This window comes from Podarcis liolepis (genome assembly GCF_965112155.1).
Source record: "Podarcis liolepis genome assembly, chromosome: 2".
In the NCBI taxonomy this organism is placed as follows: Eukaryota; Metazoa; Chordata; class Lepidosauria; order Squamata; family Lacertidae; genus Podarcis; species Podarcis liolepis.
The window spans coordinates 22,022,759-22,044,968 of record NC_139555.1 but is presented as its reverse complement, the minus strand read 5'-3'; the positions used below and the strand labels follow the sequence as shown (position 1 = coordinate 22,044,968).

At 45.2% G+C, this 22,210-nt stretch overlaps 2 protein-coding genes across 9 annotated transcripts in view; one reads left to right on the top strand and one right to left on the bottom strand.

Moving 5' to 3' along the window:
• Positions 1–9,798, bottom strand: part of DGKA (diacylglycerol kinase alpha) — a 79,520-nt gene extending 69,722 nt beyond the window's left edge. For 2 of the 5 annotated variants that reach the window (XM_083489984.1, XM_083489990.1), the window contains exons 1-2: positions 9,662–9,798; positions 6,805–6,872 (exon numbers count right to left, since the gene is read on the bottom strand). In XM_083489984.1, the coding sequence (XP_083346110.1) occupies positions 6,805–6,872; positions 9,662–9,664 (71 nt within the window). In that variant the 5' untranslated portion in view covers positions 9,665–9,798. Of the gene's footprint in view, positions 1–1,619; positions 1,772–6,804; positions 6,873–9,661 lie in introns of those variants that run through there. The other 3 variants (XM_083489986.1, XM_083489988.1, XM_083489985.1) reach the window with 3 other exon arrangements.
• PYM1 (PYM homolog 1, exon junction complex associated factor) lies at positions 8,398–17,358 on the top strand (the record flags this gene model as incomplete). Of its 4 annotated transcripts, none has more annotated exons than XM_083490493.1 (4): positions 8,398–8,442; positions 9,568–9,631; positions 14,588–14,681; positions 16,384–17,358. In XM_083490493.1, 3 exons carry the CDS (start codon positions 9,592–9,594, stop codon positions 16,895–16,897), a joined length of 648 nt encoding a protein of 215 aa, XP_083346619.1. In that variant the 3' UTR covers positions 16,898–17,358. The 4 variants fall into 4 exon arrangements, with proteins under 4 accessions (XP_083346619.1, XP_083346618.1, XP_083346616.1 ...); XM_083490492.1 differs by lacking the exon at positions 8,398–8,442 and adding an exon at positions 12,951–13,058 and having other exon boundaries at positions 9,577–9,631; XM_083490490.1 differs by lacking the exons at positions 8,398–8,442; positions 9,568–9,631 and adding exons at positions 11,794–11,947; positions 12,951–13,058.
• Between the last annotated feature and the right edge of the window lie 4,852 nt (positions 17,359–22,210).

Below are 22,210 nucleotides of genomic sequence, written 5' to 3'. Positions count from 1 at the left end.
AATAACCTAGTTGCCGAAATAGGCTTGCTGTGCAACTGTACAAGAGACGTTTGATGCTCTGTGTGAGCTGATTGGCCCATTCAATTGCAGTGCTCTTGAAAGCAGGTGGCAACACACAGAGGAAGTTAGAGACATAGTTCAGAACAGGCTGGTACCAAAGAAGCAAATCTAATCCTTGCAGAGGATGAGTCACAGCTCTCCTACATACACAGTTCCAAGCCTGTAGTTCTTCTCACAAGGACCACATCACCCACGTCTCAGTAAAAGCGAGAGAAGCAAAAACCATGAAACAACAGAGGAGAGGAAAGAATTGTGTTTGAAAACACAACCCTACAGATGTGCACCTGTGATGATGATCTGTACAAGATTAGGAGGCACTGCAGACGTTTTTAAAGCTGCTAACACTATTACTAGGAAGAGAGATCCATCTGTCCTAGTTTTCTCTTTCTGCCAAGGCTAGCCACTTTCTGGCTGGCTATAAGGCAGCATTTTTGCTGAAGCGGCAAGTGGAGGAGACTTTCATTAGCAACCTCGCTGTCTGCATTCACACATAATCCTGAACCAGGCTGTGTGGCTTCTTTTAACTATAATATGCATGAGGTGTCTGAGCAAAAATGCCTCTCTTCATCAGTGAGGAAACAAACCACAGAGCGGCTGGCTTGGTATTGTTATGAATTTGGGAAGTGAGGAGGGAGGGAGTAGGCTATATGTGAGGTCCTTCTAATTCTTGGATCCAACAAGTGTTAAAATATAAGCCAGGCTAGCTTCCTGTGTTGAGGTGACCGCCTGGGTGATGGGCCATTAAGAGAACAAAGGAAAGGGGCTCTGTGCTAGAGAACAAATGGGTGGGGCTCCTCCCTCAACTCAAGGGTAGTTAGAAGGACAAAGCCTGAATTTTAGAGCTGAGAGTTTGCAGTGATGTAAAGCAGCAAGCTCGAGAGTCAGAGAGCAATACCCGATGTCTGTTTGAATCCAAGGCTGCGGCTATGGGAGAAACAAGACCCTTTTGGGGTGTTAATGCTGTGAGCTCCTCCATCGCAGGCTCAGGTTGTATATATGTGTAAATAAACCATATATCATAAAGACATCAAAGTCTCTGCTGTGCCTCATTCCCGCAAGAAACACAAACAGTGGTTAAGTGCTTGAAACCCCCAGAATCTCACAACGCACAGAGATTGGGGTGGCATGTAAAAGTATTATGTCCAAACAGTGATATATTTTTTTCCCCTTCCAAACAAACAGCACTGGCCTGAGTGTAATGTGAACTCTGTGGTTTGTTTCTCCACTTGACTAAGGGAGGAGCAAAGCTGAAGTATTTGAGCTGCGTTCACCAGAATGCACTTCTTTCACTCCACTGTTCAAACAAACCACTGCTTGGCTTCGAGTTACACATGCATGCAGCCTCCACCTTTTCTGAGCAAATACTACCCACCTCTACCAGGAGCACAAGGACTGCAAAATACCAAGATATGCTTGCCTTGATTGGTATCCCCACATCTTCTAACATGTCGCAAATGAAAACAGTAATAATCCTGAGCATATACACGTGGCCCACAAATCACTGATCCCACTTTATAGGTGAAGAACACTGAAGCTTACAGATAACTAAAGTGACTTACCTAACTGGGAAGAACATTCTTCACTCCACCATCCAAAAAAGTTCAGCTTTCCTCCATGGTAGGTGTGCAGAAAGGTGATGGACAAACATTAAAATGAAAGACATTTCAATCATGTTTCTGTCCTTCCTGTGATACTAGAAGGGAAGCCCGCCCTTCAGGAAAGTAACTTTGCTTAAAAAATTAAAGAAGTAAAACATGAACTATAAAGAAGTCTGCATTGCTCAACTTTCACTGCTAGTCTTCTGTAATAAGCAGTGGAGTTTTGGGACAAGACTAACTGGAGAGCATTAAAGCTAATGTCTATTTAGAACAAACTTGAGAATGCATACATGTGCTCAAACGTCTTTTAGGAATATAAACAGCTGCCTGATTAATTTTGAGTACTTCTGTTTTATATTACTAACGTTGCCAACTATATAACTAACGTTGCCAAACCCTATTAACTCTTGAAAACATGGTATGACCAGAAAGCTAATTGAACTAATACCATCAAGCAAATATTGCTAATTAGCAATAATGAAACAATGCAGTATAACAAAAGTCCCTAATGTTGTTAGCGTGTGTGTGTGGTAGTGCTTAATTTTCTCTGGCAACGCCTATGAAGGAGCTATTTTTATTGTGCATTCATGATGACTTGTTCTCATGATGGTATCAAGACGATTATATATGATCATGCCTTCAACACTGTTTGCGGTTGCAAAAGTTTCAGGGCAAACACACTGGTTTGTTTCCAATCAGGACATGTCCTATAGCTTCCTGTTGAAAACATGTAACTTTTTCATTTCACAAATGTTCAGAGTGTGTGCCTGTCCTGCTTTTGTTGTGCTATAGTGCTAGACTGCCCCTCCAGATGGCCATAAGATGGAAAAAGGAAGGTCCGATTTACACTGCCCCATTGTTAAATTCAGTAAGACTTGCATCTGATTACATATGGTAAGGATTGTGCTGCTAGTGTGTCAAGAGTCCTTTTTAACTCCTTGCCAAGTTGTCAAAACTTGAGACTCACAACATATTCTCCCTTCTGCTATCCTTACTTTAGCTCAAGGTCCCAACTCCAAAGGAACTAAACAAAGAAGTGTTTTATCTAGCTAGAATGAGTTATTCTCAAAACCCTTGGGGAAAATACTGAGAGATTTACTTAAACTAGTTCCTGGGCAAAGCACAAATGAAGATATAGGTAAATATCAGATACAGGAAAAATTAAAGATATCTGTGGAGCAATGAGCCATTTCACAAAAGAAACCCTTGGGAAAGTGATCATAAATCTGTAGTACCTGTGTGTCTGTGGTATACATGCCATGATGTGTGTTTGCTTTGGGTATGGCCAAAGGTAGAAAGTAAAGAACAGCAGGGAGGTCAGATGTTGGCGAAGTTGGCTGTGCTAGGATTGCTAGAGATTCTAGACTATAGCATGTTTGCAGCATTTTAGGATAGGTGTGACATATACCTGGACTATAGGTATAGGCACAAGTCATCAATGTAACAGTGGCATTATTAAATTTGGAGGATTTGCTGCCATTGGGGTCAAATCTGTGATGAATTAGCCATTAGCAAATCAGCTAAGCCCTTGCTACAATGCAGCTATCTGAAAATGGGGTAGAAAACCTGTTACTCTCTGATGATAAGCAGAGTTCAGCAACCCCTGGATATCCATGGGTTCTCCATCCCCGTTCTCCTGGAAATATGCTCCTTTCTTAATCTCAGGGTCATGGGTTTGAGTCCCAGGTTGAGGGAAATATTCCTGCGTTGCAGGGGGATGGACTAGATGACTCCTGTGGTCTCTTCCAATTCTACAGTTCTAAGATTCCTGCTCCCTTTCATTTCCCTCCCAGCTCAGAACCTGGTAGCTGTTCTGAGCTCCTAGAATTTTAAATGGGGGGTAGATTACCTACCATCAGCTGCAGAATGACCCCACACATGCTACAACAGAGAGTGGGATAACAAGGAGAGGCAAAGGGAGTGAGTATGCGTACAAGCCAAAGGCATGTATGTGATGGATGGGCGAAAGGGATGTGGGCCCCAGATTAAGGCTTTGCACAGGGCACCCATGACCATTAATACAGCACTGTCAAGACATTGCTTTCTCTGGCCACACAACTAGATGGGAGAAATAAACCAGACCCTCTCTCCTGAATCCAGCTGCTAGCAGGCCAGACTGACACCTACTGGACAATATATTTGAAGCACATTATTGCCTTCATGGCACTGAGCAGTACACTGAGCAGGGCGGGACTGCTATCTGCTCCAATACTCCAATATTCACCCGTGCAGCTGCTTTCATTGTTAACCAAGTTGAAACACCTACTACATAAATATCTAGCTGTTAGAGCTTATCACTACTATAGCAGCTTTCTCTCTGCAAAGTGCTACTTTACAGGTCTTCGCACTTAATATTGACTCACATAAGCAAGAGTAAAACATGGCAATGAAACACGGTAGGTGGCAACGATGGCAAGGAATCGATCAGGATACTAGCCACCCTACCAACTCTTACATAATGTCTAAGATGTGGAACATGCATCATCACTCAGATAGTGAGGAAAGAACAGTGAATCATTTTGAAATAGTTCCCCTTCTCCTGTGGTCTCTAGCACTGCTCATAATAAAACTGGGAAAGAGGCTCAGCCAAATTCAAAGGGTGAAACCTACCTCAGTCTACCCCACAAACCTCAGCATCCCAAGATCAAGTTTCAGCTCTCCTATAATCAGGTATTTCATCAGTGTGAATGCTCATAAGGTTATTAAACTGAATTTTAAAAAATTGGCTTGTGATGCCACATTATTCCACATTTCAAAATAGATAGGAAATTATATTGCAATGGTCCATTTTTGCAGGTATAGAAGTTCTTGAGCTGCTCAGGATTCCTTTGTAGGCAGAACAGAATCTTATTATCTACTGTAGAGAAACCAGTGCTGGATTAGCCTTTCAAATGTTCCTAGTACAGTGGTACCTTGGTTTACAACTATAATCTGTTCTGGAGGTCCGTTTGTAAACCAAAACAGGTTGTAACCCAAGGTGCACTTTCGACAATTGGGCCTCCCAAAAGAATTTGTCCGTAATAAAAAAAAGGGGTTGTAATCCAAAAATGGTTGCAAACCAGAACATGCACTTCCAGATTTGACGTGTTTGTAATCCAAAACGTAGGCAAACCAAGAAATATGCAAACCAAGGTACCACTGTATCTTCAAACCATCATGGCAAAACCAGCCACTCACTACTTCAGCCAGGATACTGGCAATTGCCTCTGAGTAAGAAGCTGCTGCCAGAGTCACTGGGGAGCCATGCCAAAAAGAACTCACAGCATTGTATGTCCTGCATATGCTGCTCTTCCAACAAATGTGACTTATAAGGGTCAGGACAGGAAAACAGTACACAAGATGGCTGCAAAATCAAGCTGCCAACATTGTTTCCAGTCCATGATCTTTCTGCTCCTAACAGCTGGATTTCATCTGACAGCCCAGGACAAAAACATCATCATGCTGCTCTGGGGCCTTTGCAAACTTTTCCCCCAGCAGCTTTTAGTTTATAGCACAATGAGTATACAGTTAATACTCTCTCGGGGCAAGGGTTCCAGCGTCTTCAATAAGATTTAATAAGAATTCTTTTGTAGGGATATAAAACTGTCCCAGAACTGAGTTTCAATATAGGACAAATTGTGATCGTGCAAGTGTTATAGGCATCACCAATGGAAAAGATTTCGTGAGTTATTTAGTATAGTTCTCTGCAACAACAGAATCCCTTATGCTAAAACTAAACCTGACCTGCATATTTTTCCATGCACCTGCCTCTTTTTTTCTGCCAATAAAAAGCAACATTGGGAGCTTGTGTTCGAGGAGGAGTGATTGAGAAAGGTGCTCAGTGGTGTGAAGTCTACTTCCCACATTAAAAGTATACGGGGGGGGTGAGGGACTGGGGTGGCAAAGCTTAAGTTCTTTTATTTAGTATATGCTTGGGGTTTTTGTGTCAGTGTCACTTGGGGAAGTTCTCTTTCTATTCACTTGTTATGTTTCCTTAGTGGTGAGAGAGGTTGGGGTGGCGTAGGGTGTGGTTGATCATCTTTGGCCGGCTGCAGTGGGATTTGTTTGTGCGTGGGTGAGGTGGGTTGTCGGGTTAAGTTAGCCATATTGAATCATATGCTGTTGGTGGGTTATGAGCTCTTTATAGCGTGAGTGGGCATTGTTATCTTGGAAGATATTCAGTAGGGCCAGTTCTGGGGTGACTTCTAGTACCTGTTTAGATATTTTGCTTATTTCTGGTATGACTGCGAACACCCCTTTTCTGACTGGGTCCTCGATTATTTGGTTTGTGGTATCTACTGCTTCAGACACAGCATATGTCTGAGAAGACCCCAGGAGCGATCATGGGGAGGAGGTGCAAGGAAAAAACTGTTGTGACATTTATTTCTTTGGCAACTTGGAATGACTGATGTGGGATCCAGAAACGGCAACCTGGAGCTCCGCTGACCACTTAACTCAGGGGTCAGCAACCTCTTTCAGCAGGGGGTCGGTCCACTGTCCCTCAGACTTTGTGGGGGGCTGGGCTATATTTGGGAGGGGGAAATGAACGAATTCCTATGCCCCACAAATAACCCAGAGATGCATTTTAAATAAAAGCACACATTCTACTCATGTAAAAACATGCTGATTCCCGGACCGTCCGCGGGCCGGATTTAGAAGGCGACTGGGCTGGATCCGGCCCCCGAGCCTTAGTTTGCCTACCCATGACTTAATTGCTCTCTTCTCCATCAGCTTGGAAGCTTTTTCTGAGACGCCTGCGGGGTATGACAGCATCCTTTGTCGTTTGAGCATCTTTATCAAGATGCTAACAGATCTGCCTGCCTTCAATCAGTTGTGCTTCAAGGGAAGGTCACCAGTCCTCTGATTCTTTAATATTTTCCAGCCCAGATAGATGTTAACCAAAATATCTCACAACAGTAATCTCCCTGCAGGAGCAAGGAAGCATAAGAGAATCAGATGCACCACAAGAGCATCTTGGATGGGATGGCTTTCAAAGAGGGCTAGACAACTGCATGGAAGGAGAGGCCTATCAAAGGCAACTAGCAGGGATGGCTATGCTCAGCCTCCCCTGTTGGAGGGAGCAATGCTTCTGAAAAGTACTTGCTGGAAACCACAGACTCCACAAACGTGTTTCACAAGGACCCCTTCGTTCCCTCTGCCCCAGTACCTGAGGGTTGTCACGTCTCTCCAGGGATTTGGCCAGAACGAAGTATATGTTGGGGAAAGGCTCCCTCCCTGCGAAGAAAATGGAGCAATCGGCAGGCACCTGGCTCCCAGCCATGATAGCAGCAGTCTGGCACATGAGGTTGGGGGACATGGGAAGGAAGCATTCCTGTAGCATAGGACATTCAATTGGCATTTCCACCTACATCAACTCTGAGCCTCCCCCCCCCCCTCCGGTTCTGGCCTGCCTCTCTCCTAAGGAAGATGCAAGCTCTTGCTGGAAGCCACTGGTGGGGAAAGTGTTCCTATGATTCCCAAATGTTCCAGAAGCATCTTTTTGTTCCTTTAGCTGATTCATATAATCATAGCATGGTAGGATTGGAAGGGATCCCAAGGGTCATCTAGTCCAACCCCAGGCAATGCAAGGATCCTACCCATAGCCAGCCCTGGCCGGGCTGGGCTCCAAACTCCAGCCTTCTGGTTACCATTGCAATTCTGCATGGTGTGGAGAAATGAGAGTGTAAGCAACACATTTCTCTCTCCCCTAACACTGATATGAGATCCACACCATGCAGCCCTTTCAATAACTAAAATCTAAAGGGCTGTCACATGAAGCAAGCTTGTTTTCTCCAGCTCCAGAGGCCCTTAGGTACTGAAGCAGTGACTTGGAGGTTTTTAAGCAGTGCTTGGATGGCCATCGGCCATGGATCATCTAGTTGAGATTGCTGCATTGCAGGGGTTGGACTATATGATGCTCAGGATCCCTTCCAACTCTACAATTCTATGCTGGTATGTTTTAAAGCAGGGGTCTGCAACCCGCGGCTCCGGAGCCGCATGTGGCTCTTTTACACCTTTGCCGCGGCTCCGGGGCGGATACTAGCGAGGGGAGGAGGCGCATTGTGCGCCCCGACACTCCTCACTGTGGCGGGCGCTGTACTGGCTGTGACGTCGCATGGGGGCGGTGCGTGCGTTAGTCACGCACCGTCCTGACATCACCTTCCCGCCCGCTGTCAGATCGTGGCTCCGGAGATATATTTGTTTTAAATGTCGCAATGGTTTTGCGGCTCCCAGTTGTTGTTTTTTCTTCGGAAACGGGTCCAAGTGGCTCTTTTTGTCTTAAAGGTTGCAGACCCCTGTTTTAAAGAGCATCCAATGCACCTTTAAAGCACATGACTTCCCCTGAAATGATTCATGCCATCGTGGCTTCCCTCTCACAGACCTACAATCCCCAGAACCCCTAACAAACTACAATTCCCAGGATCATTTGGGGGAAGACACCTGGTTTTTAAAACAGGGATAGAGAACCTGCAGTTTGTTCACCCCCATTTCCTAGGAACCAGGAATGGGAAGCTCAAGTGCTTCTAACAGTATGGTTATAGGGAGCAGCGAGTATAAATTGTATCAGAATTAGTATGGGAATGTTAAGGAGGGAGGAGGAATAAGATTGTGGAATTCTGGTAGTGAGTGATGATTGGATGAGGATTTGAAAAGGAGTTTGAAAGCAAGGCAGTTGAGAGTCAGTTCAAAGCAGTGGGTTCTAGAGGGGGTGGTTGGGCAACTAACTATTCAGTTTGAGGATCCGTCGTCATTTTTGTAATAAAGCAGCATATAAGATAAAGAGAATTTGAGGCCATAAGCTTAGGTACACACACCATCCTACAATCATTTAGTGAATCTTCCATACAGTCTCCTTTAGTGAGGGTGCAGTACCTAGGATCTGGACCAAACATTGGTATTTTTTGTTCTTTTCTAGTTTCATAGGTTTATGTTCTGGTTCTAATGATGTATAGGGGTGGGGGCTCTTTAAATACTGGGGGCGGCCACACACTCCTTTTTTTCTTTAAAAAAATAATAATTTCCCCTTGTTTTCAAAAGCACATGTATTGTCTCTTTTCTTCAGGTTCTTCAGTTACATTTGTTGTGAGACATTGGTGTTATATGCAGTACAGGGTTGGAAAGAAAAGAGGGGAGTGAACCCAACCCTCCTTCTGGGCACTCCACTGCTTTAGGCAGTTTTATTATCACCCAATTCTGAAACCAGAACTCAACCAGGTAAGGAGAGAGAAGGGAAAAGACTGGGGGGGTTGCCTTCCTCTCTGTACGTTTATTTTGTATGAGAGGTAACCCCTCCATCCCTTATGCAAACTGGCAAATGTGCTTAAACTTGGTCCTCACTTTGAAGCCTCTTTGAACAAAGTGGTCCTGACTTCTGAGACAATATATATATCTTCTCATTTTAGAAAGGAATAGTTATCTTTACAGTGGTGCCCCGCAAGACGAATGCCTCGCAAGATGGAAAACCCGCTAGACGAAAGAGTTTTCCGTTTTGGAGGTGCTTCGCAAAACGAATTTCCTATGGGCTTGCTTCGCAAGACGACAATGCCTTGCGAGTTCCTGCGGGGTTTTTTTCCTTTCTCCCCCCTTTTTCTAAGCCGCTAAGCCACTTATCAGCTGATCCGATCAGCAGATAAGCCGCTAAAAGCCGCTAATCCGCCAATGGGCTTGCTTCGCAAGACGAAAAAAACGCTAGACGAAGAGAATCACAGAACGGATTCTTTTCGTCTTGCGAGGCACCACTGTATCCCAATGTCAAAATCTTAAGAACCACAGCCAGCCAGCCATTTTAAAAACAGGCTAGAGGGTTTCCCTTTCTCTTCAATATGGCCATTGTTACAGAAAGTGATAAAACAGATAAAAGGGGTGGTTGATGAGCACAAAGGCACTGCCTAAACTATTCAAAACTGTCTTCCCCCTGTATGTTCAACAGTCACAACTGGGTTATAAGAAACAGATGTACAGTACAGTGCAATTGCATGAAGGTTTGCTGAAAGGTAAGTCCTATTGAGATCAATAGTACTTACCATATGGTTCTGAGAAACTATTGTTCTGGCTGACTCCTCCCTGGAAGAGAAGATCTTACAATTTCCTTACCAGGTCTGGAAACTGGCAGAATTGCTGTAGCCATCCCAACATTATAGTCTTCTTCTCAAAGTTCTGCTTATTTTTCAAGGAAGTTGCATGTTCATGTTTGGTAACTTTGCATCATTTATTCACTGTTGTCAATTTTGAACCTGATTTTTATGTATTGGTCACATCACTTCACTTCAAATTTCCTCACTCTGTAGATGTCATGAGCAGGCTGTCCATACCATTATATACCAGTTCATGTGAGAAATTCTATCCCAGGAAAAAATTTTCTACAAATTATCTTCCTTGCCTGAAGATGTTCCTTTCAAAGTATATTTGGGTCTTGTCTGCAGGTGTCCTGTAATCTGGATATCCTCAACAGTGGGCATTAATGTAGAGTGTGGGATACAATTCTCTAAAGTGTATAGTAGAACAAAGCATTGAGCTCAGTTTTCTGTGGAGCCCCTATTTCCCTATGGTTCTCTTCAGACAGCACCACTTCCATAATCATTATCGCCACTCTTTTATACCCAATGCTTTCAGCATGTCTTTTTCAGTAGTTTATCTGCAAGCATAGAAACTCAATGTTTGACTACATGGCATGTGAGGAGGACTTTGCACAACAGTCTATGCACAGCCCTGCATCTGAGGAATAGCCTAACTACACCACATGATCAACTTAATTCAGTGTTATTGTTTGTAATTAAATGAGCAAGCTTGTCTTTATAGAGAGAGTTAATTTCCACTCATGGAGATAATCACACAACGTTAGGGTTTTAATCCAATCAAGAGACTTTAAGGTACATAGGCAAGCTTTTCAAGCCTGACTGATAAATCTTCCTTTAAATCTTGAGTTTGGAAGCACACCGTTATCAAGTTGAAAACCAGACTCTTAAAAATGTCTGTTGCCTTTCAAAATGTTCTGTTGCTGTGGATAGTTCTAAAACGTGAGTCACACAATTCAGAGCCAGGATATGACATTGTGGTGCCTGAGGCAGTCAATGATTCCTCCTGTTTCATGTACAAAAGGCACCCAGACTGGCAGCCGACTCTACATCAACACTGGTGACAGACCACCACCACACGTAAGGGCAGCAGGCTAGCTTAGGTGTCACAGTTCACACAATTCTTTTTTATCTCTGGCCCTCACTATGCCACCTGAGGCAGCTGCCTCACTCTTCCTAATGGCAGGGCCTGCACTGTTCTGATTCGAAGTCTCAGGTACGTGTAGGAATGAGTTTTTAAACTCCACAGAAGACAATCATGGGCTTAAGACACCACTCTCCTAAGGTGTCCAGTCTTAACCATCCTTATTTTAAAGCAAGTTCCACTGCACATGGAGATAATCTTTGTTGCCTAGGATTTCAGTTATGATCTCCCTTATTTATTACTGCACTTTGTGACTTAACATTTCACAGCGTAACAGTGAGAATCGTTCTGCACTTGGCAACGCTCTCCCTACTCTTCAGGTACTTAAAATGTCCACAAACATGGATTTTCGAAGTGACGGAAAAGATTTAAAACATTTAACAAATGGGCAGAGGAAGATGAGGAAGGGCGAAGGCCCCTCCTTTCTTTGGACATTTTTGACCGGCCTCCACAGACGGCCTGTTCCTGTCAGAATAAGTAACCCAGGCAAGGGCCACTTAGGCCAGGATTGGGGAACTTGCGGCCATGTAGGAACCTCCTTCTATTCCAAGTCATTCCTCCAGTTAACGTAGTTCTGTATTGCCAACACGGGCTGGCACCAACTCTCTGTAGTTTCAGGTCGCAGCTTTTCTCCAGCCCTACTCGGGTGCCACTGAGCCCCGAACCTGGCGCAAAGCATATGTATTCCTAACTCCCACCATCCTTGGGCTGAGGCCAATGGGAAGTGGGAGACACTGAGAGTCCCAACAGCACCTGCAGCGCTGCCTTAGAGGTAAAGTTGAGGACTCCGCTTTCCACCTCAGAAACGCGGGGTTTTGCATTCTGACGTGCTTATGAGGCTTGTTGGCGACGTCTCTCCAGCCCCTGAACTTTCCGAAACCCTAGCAACGACGCCGTTAACCCTTCAGCGAAGAGAAGGCGCTCCCTCAAGAACAAAATGGCGGCAGAGCCACTTTCTCTTCCCCCCGTCTCCTCCCCGCCCGCACACTCTCTTCTCCTCCCAATTACGCCATATCCGGAGGCGGAGGCGACGCGACCGGAAGCTGGTCGCGTTTCCAAGATGGCGACTCCCTATGTTACTGATGAAACCGGTGAGTGGCGGGGAGCCGCGGCTAGGATGGGGGGGGGCTCTCGGGTGCCGGCGTCCCCCTCCCCGCCACCGCCACCACCCTGCCTCACGCCAACCCCGACAGCTGCCTCGCCTCACCCCACCCCCCTCCGGCCGCCGCGCTCCTCGGTTATCCCCGACATGACGCCCCTCCCCTTCTCCATCCTTGCCCCGCCTTCCCCTTCCATTCGGCTCCGCGACCACGCCCCCTCTGAAGGCCTTTCCCGCTCCCCGGTTGCGGCTTATCCCGCGCTGCCTTCCGTTGTGGCCCCGCCCCTTGGCTGCGGTGGCCACGCCCCCACGGCCGTTAGAGCCGAACCTCCCCTCAGTCGCCTCAGATCCATCTGGCCGGAGGGCGGGGGCGGCTTCTCCTCTCCGCCTTTCGCTTAGGACCGGCGCTGTTGAGGGACAGCGATGGGGGTTAAGCATTGCCTGCGGCTCCCACTCTGACCCCTCCGTCCCTCTTTATATGAGGACAGTGATGGTGTATAAATCGTGAGACCCTTAATATCAGGGTCCTGGGTTCGAATCCCACGTTGGGCGAGAGATTCTAGCATTGCAGGGGTTTGGACTAGATGACCCTTCCAACTCTACAGTTATCTGGTTCTGACATTGCATAAGGTGACTCTACCTGGTCACTCCCTCCAGTGCTGGATTAAACCCTGCGGAGGCCTCCAGGCTGTTGAAACCTTGCAAATGATCTCCTAATACGTTTTTGTAATTTTCTTTCAAGATCACATCAGTGTTATTTTGATCGTTGTCGCAGGGCCCCTAAAAATGCCCATTTGGTAATCCGGCACCACCCTCCCTCCCCATTATGAACTATGTGGAAGCAACGCATATAGCTTTCAGTGAAGCTACTCCCTCCCTGCCACCCCGTATCTTAGCTTTTCCTCACACAGGTATCCCCTGTTAAGCCAAATGCTGCTAGGGTTTTAAGACTGCGAGTGATTACGGGCCTCTTTTCTCCCACACCCAATACCAAGAGACCAGATGCAAAGTAGGAAACTTGGATAGTTGTGCAGAAGATGAAATTTCAGCAGGGATGGAAAAAGCTGCTGCTGCTGCTGCTCTTTCTCCTCTAACAAATCAAGGTACAGAAGAAGCCTTTTCCTCAAATACATGTGTAGTGGCAAGGCTTCGTTTTATTTCTGTTTGCTTACTGCATTTATATCCTGCCTTTCCTCCAAAGAGCTAAAGCAGCCCCTGTTGTTGTCCTTGCCTTTATTTTATTCTCACAAGACCTCTGTGAGACTGAGAGGTAGTGACTGGCCTAAAATTAGCCAGAGAACTTTGTTGTTGAGTGAGGATTTGAACCCAGCCTCTCATATCCTAGTCATGCTCAAACTGTTATGCTGCTTAGGCTCAAGTGACCAGTGAATAATAATAATAATAATAATAAATAATTTATTATTTATACCCCGCCCATCTGGCTGGGCCTCCCCAGCCACTCTGGGCGGCTTCCAACTGAATATTAAAAACAGTACAGCATCAGACATTAAAAACTTCCCTAAAGAGGGCTGCCTTCAGTTGTCTTTTAAAAGTAAAATAGTTGTTTATTGCTTTGACATCTGCTGGGAGGGCGTTCCACAGGGCAGGCGCCACTACCGAGAAGGCCCTCTGCCTGGTTCCCTGTAACCTTACTTCTCGCAATGAGGGAACCGCCAGAAGGCCCTCGGCGCTGGATCTCAGTGTCCGGGCTGAACAATGGGGTTGGAGACGCTCCTTCAGGGTGCATTGTGCACCCTCTGACAGATAATGGTGGTGCAGTGCTTTTTGCTTTTTTCCTACATTGCATTATGGTAGTTCCAATACTCTTCCCCATGACTTCTAGTAAATGAAATGATTTGTGCGTCAGCATATGCTGGGTACTTGCATATTTCATCTTCAATATGGGATTTAAAATACTGAACTGATTTATTCTCTGTGATCCTTGCAGTAGCCCTGTAAGTGAAGTGTTATAGAAATGTTAAATGTTCTGCAGCAAGAAATCCACTTGTGGGATAATCAGATGGGATGAGCTCTAGGGATGTTTTCACATTAATTTCTACCTGCAAGCCACTTCCTAATGGGAACATGGGAACATGCAAAGCCGCTAGATAAAGTATGGTTCAAATAACTTGACTTGTTTGAAACTGATGTGCCTTTTTAATGGAAATGGTTTTATAGTAATTTAGTAAGTATATTAAATAACTATAAAACCATTTCCAAAGCCAATTTCCATAGTAGCAAAATTCCTCTCGGAAAAATCAGAAATCAGTATGTACAGGCTAAAGCTCCTCTGCAGGCTAGCAAGGCTGATTTTACACCTTAATAACTGTTGATATTTATTATTGTGGTACTGTGTATTTTGGGTTTATGGGCCGCAATAAAGCTATGTTTGTGTAGATCAAATTTAGGCATATCTTGTCTTTTGCTTTTGCTTCTTTTAAAGGAAGTATTATGGTGTGATACAGCTTCATTGTTTGCTGGCTTGGGTGGACACGGTCCAGAAATGTGGCTTATGAATATTTAAAATAAATAAACATTCACAGGATTTTTTAGAACGCTGAAAAGCCCACATGATCACATAGAGATATGTAAAGATAGGGTATCTTTTCACAAATATTTTTGAATGTTTTAGGGAAATACATCGCTTCCACACAGCGTCCAGATGGTACCTGGAGGAAACAGAGGAGGGTGAAGGAAGGCTATGTTCCCCAAGAAGAAGTGCCCGTGTAAGTTAAACACTCGTCTCTGCTATCCTCTCTTTCTTTCTTTTCTCCTTTCTCCAAACAATGCATTGCCCTAATTTGGTGCAAGCAAAGGGTACATTGTTTGGTATCTTCCCAACAGTACAAAGGAAATAATGTAGAAGGAAATATAGGTCTGTTCCATCAGGAAATTTGTGTGGGGCCCATCTATTGTATGTCACATCTTATCTGTTTACACATATATGTAAACACAGCTCCTAATTACATTAACACTATTTTATTTTTATGTATTTAATATAAATTTAATAAACTACTGTTAATGTAATTAGGAGCCATGTCGAGCATGCGAACAGATCAGATGTGCCATAATACATACGGACCCCACACCAATTTCCAGATGGTACAGACCTTATGCTCCTTTCTCCATTCCTCCCATTTTACCATTTGGTACCTTCCCTTCAGTCTCACCTTCAGATTATGATTATGACAAACCTAAATATCTGAAAGAGTGGCTGGGGAAACCCAGCCAGATGGGTGGGGTAGAAATAATAAATTATTATAATAAGAAACAAAGGACAATCTTGTTGAAACTTGTTTTTCAAGGAATATCTTCTCCCCACTGGCCTCTGTTATTCGAAATGAGAACAACATGCAGTTCTGTTTAACCTTTTGCATATCTGCAGTTATGACATCACAAACCAAACAGAAACTCCTGCCTCAGTAGTTCTCAGTGTGAAAGTGCAGCAAGAAGGAATTGCAGCAGGAATGGTAAACACACTTGTGTTTGACTTTAGATACTCTCCCCCTCAATTTAAAAAAATACGTGGGGTGAGATCCAAAGAGCCACCAAATTAGTTCTGTGCCGCCAAAGAAGCTTGTTTCTCAAACAGCTCACTCTGCCACACACAACATACCACTTTTGAAATTGAGGGGAATTTCAAAAGCAAATTGCAATATTGTCAGGTATGGGGAATGGTTGTCATCATTCTCCCTAGGCACTCCCTGTCCACTCAGAATTAATTAATTAATTTAGTTAGTTCCATCCAATGGTCAGGGACAACAGGACTAGTAGCCCTACAAAATCACGAGGGTCTCAGGTTCCCCATCACTGCCCTCGGACCAGGTGCCTAATAACATTAATGTGGTTTTATCACCCATGTCTTTCTGCTTTAGAGACACCATTGATCTATCAACAAAAGGAAGCCATCTATACCAGGCAGCAAAATAAATAAATTCTGTACCTGCCACCCTGCCTTTTGTAGGTGCTGCTGCTGCACTTTCCCCACCAATCAGTGTTTATGGCTTCCCCACCACCACCAACAAAAAACCATCATAGCTAAAAACGTCCCTTTAGACTTGGGACGGGCGTTTACTGAAGCAATTACTCCAGACTGCAGTATGCACCGTCCGTCTGAGAACCCAAAGGTGGCATGGATTCTTCAGGGCACTTGCATGCAGCTGCAAAACCAGTGTCTGCCCTAAGTAAGGAGCTGCACAGACACAACATCACTCCTGCCCCAGCACTTCATGCTGCAATATCTGCTGCTTTTTTATGGAAACGAGCTGGAATTACAAATGGACAGTTCTATTATACTTTTTAGGGGCTCCCCCCTGCTCTCCTTTCTTATAGAAGCACTGAAGATATGATTCCTCCCTTCTCTCTCCCCCCCCCCCTTTATTTCAAGTTCTGATAGAAGACAGTTCTGATCTCTTTTGTTCCATGCAGGTACGAGAATAAATATGTGAAATTCTTCAAAAGCAAACCAGACCTGCCTCCGGGCCTGAATCCAGAGGTCAACACCCCGGTGGCCAGGCAAGCTTCAAAAGGACCAGAAAGTGGTGAGATAGGTCTCTCCAAGACGGCCAAGAGGAACCTAAAACGCAAGGAGAAGAGAAAGCAACAGCAGGAGAAAGGGGATCGTGATACAGATGACCTGATCCAGTCGTTAGAGAAAACTACCTTGTCAGTGACACCAGGCAGCAGTGGGGATGCTAAGCTGGCTGTCCCCGATGGGAGCACAAGGCCCCCTGCAGGCAGTGGCGATTCCTCATCTGCCACAGCCAACTTGGAGAAGAACAAGAAAATAAAAAACGTGAAAAAGAAATTGCGGCAGGTGGAGGAGCTGCAGGCACGGATTGACTCTGGGGAGATCAAGCAACCGACCAAAGAGCAGTTGGACAAGCTGGCTCGAAGGAAAGCTTTGGAAGAGGAACTCGAGGATCTGGAGTTGGATTTGTGAGGGGTTGGAATTTCCACCGGACATAGTGTGCATAGGAACAAACCGTCCCCAGGGGAACATTCTGAGAACTGTGCAACACAGAGACCAGAAGAAGCTGTCTTCAGGCTCTTCCTTTGTACCTTTTATTTTATTTTATGTTGGGTGCTGTCTGAATTTTTAAAAGTATTTCTCCCAGCTATTGATGTGTTAGATACCTGAGGACTCTAAAACCTATTTGCCACCCTCCTTACAATTTCCTCCTAGTCTCTTCCTCCCCGTTGAGGTGGGTGGCTGGGAATGTCATGGCACAGGGGGGTGGCCTTCAGAAGAACCTGAGTGGGTGGAGTGTCCCCTATCGTCCTTCTCCCTGCCCCTGTATAATACTCAACACCTTTATGTTCTCTGTAGTGGCCACTCCACCTCCCATCTTCTCTCCTTCCTCATTTTTAAAAGAGATGCAATAATAAAAATTGCAGTAGTGATCTCTGCGTCTAGGATGTTCTTCCTCCCTTTTAATCCAAGCAGCCTTTTGGTCTAAAGCTTGTTTTGTTTTGTTTTTTAAAAAGCTTCTCCATGGTAGCAATACTTGTATACCCTTTCCTTTTTTAAGCTGGTAACTCAGTTAAACTATTCTTTTGGGTGGCAATTGTGAAAAAGGTAAATTCAGTGTGAGGGGTTGAAAATGAAGCTGCCAATATTGTAATGTATTTATGAAAATCTATGGTGTAAGGTAAAGGACCCCTGGACACTTAAGTCCAGCTTTTCAGGGTCATGTGGCCAGCATGACTAAACTGCTTCTGGCGCAGGAACACCATGACATGTGTCGGAGCGCAAGGAAATGCCGTTTATCTTCCCGCCAAATCGGTACCTATTTATCTACTTGCGGTGGTATGCTTTTGAACTGCTAGGTTGGCAGGAGCTGGGACAAAGCAACGGGTGCTCTCTACGGTGTAACCACATTTGGGACACTAGTTTCCACATCCCCGAAGGATACTGTGGAGCTGGGAAAGGTATGGAAAAGGACAACCAAAATCATGAGGAGGCTGCTCTTACTTCCCCTGTTACCAGGCTGGGAAACTTCTTGCCCACCATAAATTGGACTACAGTTCCCCTCATTTCTGACCATCACTTGCTGGCTGGGGCTGATGGGAGTTTGGGATCCATCAGCATCTGAAGGGCAACCTGTTCCCTATCCCTGCCCTATGAGGAAGGATCAAATGCGGAGAAAATGGGTTAGAGACCCTTTTCTTCCTCATAATACGTGAGCCGAGTATCATTCGATGATATCGATTGGCAGTAGATGAAAAGACACATTCAGGAAAGGAATTCCATGCCATTTGTAGATTTATGGACTTCGCTGCCACAAGATGTGTTTATGGCCACAGGCTTAGAAGCTTTTAAAAGGGGATTAGACACATTAATGGACTTGTCAAAGCATGGTCCCTTTGAGTTATGGACCTGCTTTTCTACCCCGCTGTGTTTAATGTTGCATCTTGGACTGACAGTCTTAGTACAGCCTCTCTCTATCTCCATTCATGAGTAATGAGCTGAAGTTCTCAAAAAGCAAGTAGCACTGAGTTATCCACCCATCCCGAACTAAAACAGTGTACACTTTTCCTCTGCTAATCGTGTTCTCTCCCAGCAAACAAAAGCAGGGCTGGGAAACCTTCAGTAGGAGGGCCAAATTGCCTTGTGGAGGCCACATGCCAGTGGCAGGCAGTCCCAGAAGCAAAAGTGTTTAAAGCAGGCTTCCACAACCTCGGCCTTCCAGATGTTTTTGGCCTACAACTCCCATGATCCCTAGCTAGCAGGACCAGTGGTCAGGGATGATGGGAATTGTAGTCTCAAAACATCTGGAGGGCCGAGGTTGAAGAAGCCCGATTTAGAGCAATGGATGAAAATATTCCTTTCGTTTCCACACACATTTTCCCTTCTTATGTTCTCACACAGCCAAGCAAGAAGCATCAGAGTTCAGTTACGCATTCTAGACAGGCAAAAATGCCCAGGGAGGTTGCAAAGCAGGGCTGGACAGGGGTCAGCAATATTTTTCAGCCGTGGGCCGGTCCACCATCCCTCAGACCATGTGGTGGGCTGGACTATATTTGGGGGGGCGGGAATGAACGAATTCCTTTGCCCCACAAATAACCCAGAGATGCATTTTCAATAAAAGTACACATTCTACTCCTGTAAAAACACCAGGCAGGCCCCACAAATAACCTAGAGATGCATTTTAAATAAAAGGACACATTCTACTCATGTAAAAACACGCAGGCCGGATTGAGAAGGCGGCCTGGAAGGGCACATTTTACCCCTGGTCTTGAGGTTTGCCATCCCTGCTCAAAAGACAAGAAGTTGGATAATGAGAAAATAGGATTCCATGTTTTCCTCTTCGTTGTCACTGTCCAGCAGGTGGCACCAGAAGGTCTTATTAGTGGTGCAACATCCCAATATAGTATATTCTTCTATTACTAGAGTGTTGAGCTATTTTGCCCTTCCTGAACCCCTCCCTACATACTGTAGGGGGAGGTAGTAAAGGACCCCCCCTTTTTTTTTTTTTAGCCGAGAGGGTGAAATGCCAGTGTTGGTTGGCAGATTCTGTAGCTGTCTTTTTAGGTCAGTGTGGCTGGCGGTGGATTTGAGGAGTATAGCTGACCTAGTTCCCATCCCAGACTCTTGATTATTTTCCACCCATTAGCATCACCACCCAATCTTCCAGGGCACTCCATGCTCCATATTCCTCAGGATCATTACAAGTGCCAGTCACTGAGATCATGGCTGAGAATAAAACGGAAATTGCACCAGTGTGGAAAAAACAACTCTCTCGTTTGTGTGTGTGTTTCTCGGTTTGCACAGCTGCCATAAGCGGCAAGAAACTGCCTGCTGACTTGCCAAGTGGTGCACTTGTGGCGGAAATCTTGCCCTTGGGAGGCTACTGCCCAAATAGCTAAGGTTTGCCAGCCTCTTGGTTCAGATATGGTGCTTGTCACTTTAAAAGCACTCAGAAGAGGGGCAGTTTTTGGGATAAAGGATGGCCAAAGGAAAGATTAGTATGGAAAAGTGAATGCAGCCGCTGCTTCTGCCTTGCTTCTCGGTCAGGCCGGTCAGCTCTCCTTTCTTTTTCCACCTACTTGAACCAAAACGGATGTTCACATTTCTGGAAGCAGAGGGTGGTTGGTAGAATCAAGTGCTGTAGGCTGGGAGTTCTCCCACTGAATCAGATGAAACAGAATTGGCACACTGGCACCTGTCCCTTCCAGACATGTGTTCCTCTCTCCTGCCTTGTTTTAATTTCTACTGAAACCTCTGTTTTGAGATTACTGCACTTTATATCTTGCTGTTCCATCTAAAGAGCTTGGGGTGGCATCTATATTGTTCTGCCCATCCCTGATATTTGACTTAACAACAACCTTCCGAGGTCAGCTAAGGTAAAGGCAAAGGACCCCTGACCATTAGGTCCAGTCATGGCCGACTCTGGGGTTGCGGTGCTCATCTCGCTTTATTGGCCGAGGGAGCCGGCGTACAGGTTCTGGGTCATGTGGCCAGCATGACTAAGTCGCTTCTGGCGAACCAGAGCAGTGCACGGAAATGCCGTTTACCTTCCTGCCAGAGTGGTACCTATTTATCTACTTGCACTTTGACGTGCTTTCGAACTGCTAGGTTGGCAGGAGCAGAGACTGAGCAACGGGAGCTCACCCCATCATGAGGATTCAAACTGCCTACCTTCTGATCGGCAAGTGCTAGACTTTGTGGTTTAACCCACAGCGCCACCCGCGTCCCTAAGCTAAGCTGAGAGATGGTTTATTAGCAGGCCTAAGTTTCACGGCTTTGGGGATTCGAACCTGCGTTTCCTTGGCCCCAGTCTAGCTCCTGCTCCACTCTGGTTCTCAGAAACAGCAATAAATGATCCTCAAATTAATTTCTGCCCAAGCTGAGCAGCATGCAAAAAGCCCTCTTAACTCTCTCCTCCCATGTGTGAATAACAGCCGAGGCTTTACAGTTGCCCACCAGGAAGAAGCAAGAAATTTAATACTGTATCTCTCTCCCTATTACATCACACAGAATGAACAATAACTTAGGCTCTGTCAAGAGTTCTCACCTGCTCATTCCTGCCCAAATGACTACCTCATTTTTATAGTATCCATATACATTCACAGTTTGCTGACATCTATCTGTGGATAGACAGCATCTAAAAAAGTAGAGACATCACCTTGCCAACAAAGGTCCGTATAATAAAAGCTATACGTAGTTTTCCCAGTAGTGATGTATGGAAGTGAGAGCTGGACCATAAAGAAGGCTGATCGCCGAAGAATTGATGCTTTTGAATTATGGTGCTGGAGGAGACTCTTGAGAGTCCCATGGACTGCAAGAAGATCAAACGCATCCATTCTTAAGGAAATCAGCCCTGAGTGCTCACTGGAAGGACAGATCCTGAAGCTGAGGCTCCAATACTTTGGCCACCTCATGAGAAGAGAAGACTCCCTGGAAAAGACCCTGATGTTGGGAAAGATGGAGGGCACAAGGAGAAGGGGACAACAGAGGACGAGATGGTTGGACGGTGTTCTCCAGGCTACCAGCATGAGTTTGACCAAACTGCGGGAGGCAGTGGAAGACAGGAGTGCCTGGCGTGCTCTGGTCCATGGGGTCACGCTTTAACTATATCGGGGGGGACGGGACACCTGCACATTAAATGCAAATATGCATTTAATATTATGTCACGTTGGGCGCTCAGTGTATCGCCAGTTGCAATTTTATGAGGTTAGAGGATGTCAAACCTGGATTCAGTTCCTGTTGAGTCATGAAGCTTGCTGGATATCCTTGGGCCAATAAGTAATCACATAATTGTTAGGATAAAATTAGATATTTCTTATGTATGTTGCTGTGAGCTACTTGGAGGGACAGGGTGCCTGCCTCATATGATCCATAAATGATAATCATTTATTTCTCCTTGGTTTTGATATTAAATAATTCAGGGTAGCCTTTTATTTTAGATTTTGTTTCTGTCTTTTTTTAAATAATTGGTTAACTTTTATTTATATGATTACCCCTCTAATTTCTGAAACAGGAAATGCTGCTTGTTTGAAGAATGGATAGGAAGGAGCAGGAGGAAGAAACCCACCCTGTTCTTTTTGAATGTCGCCAAATTTTCTTCACACCGCATCTTGCTTACTTCCCATGATAAGAAGAACCCCTGTGTGTATTGCTGAAATTAAACACAAACATTTTGGATAACGGAGTCTAGCAGGCGCATGTTGAACTTAGATTGCAAAGGCTCGTTTGTAGGGAGCTGGTGGTGGGAATGCTAGACAGGAACGGATTTTGAGCCCTTCCGAATAT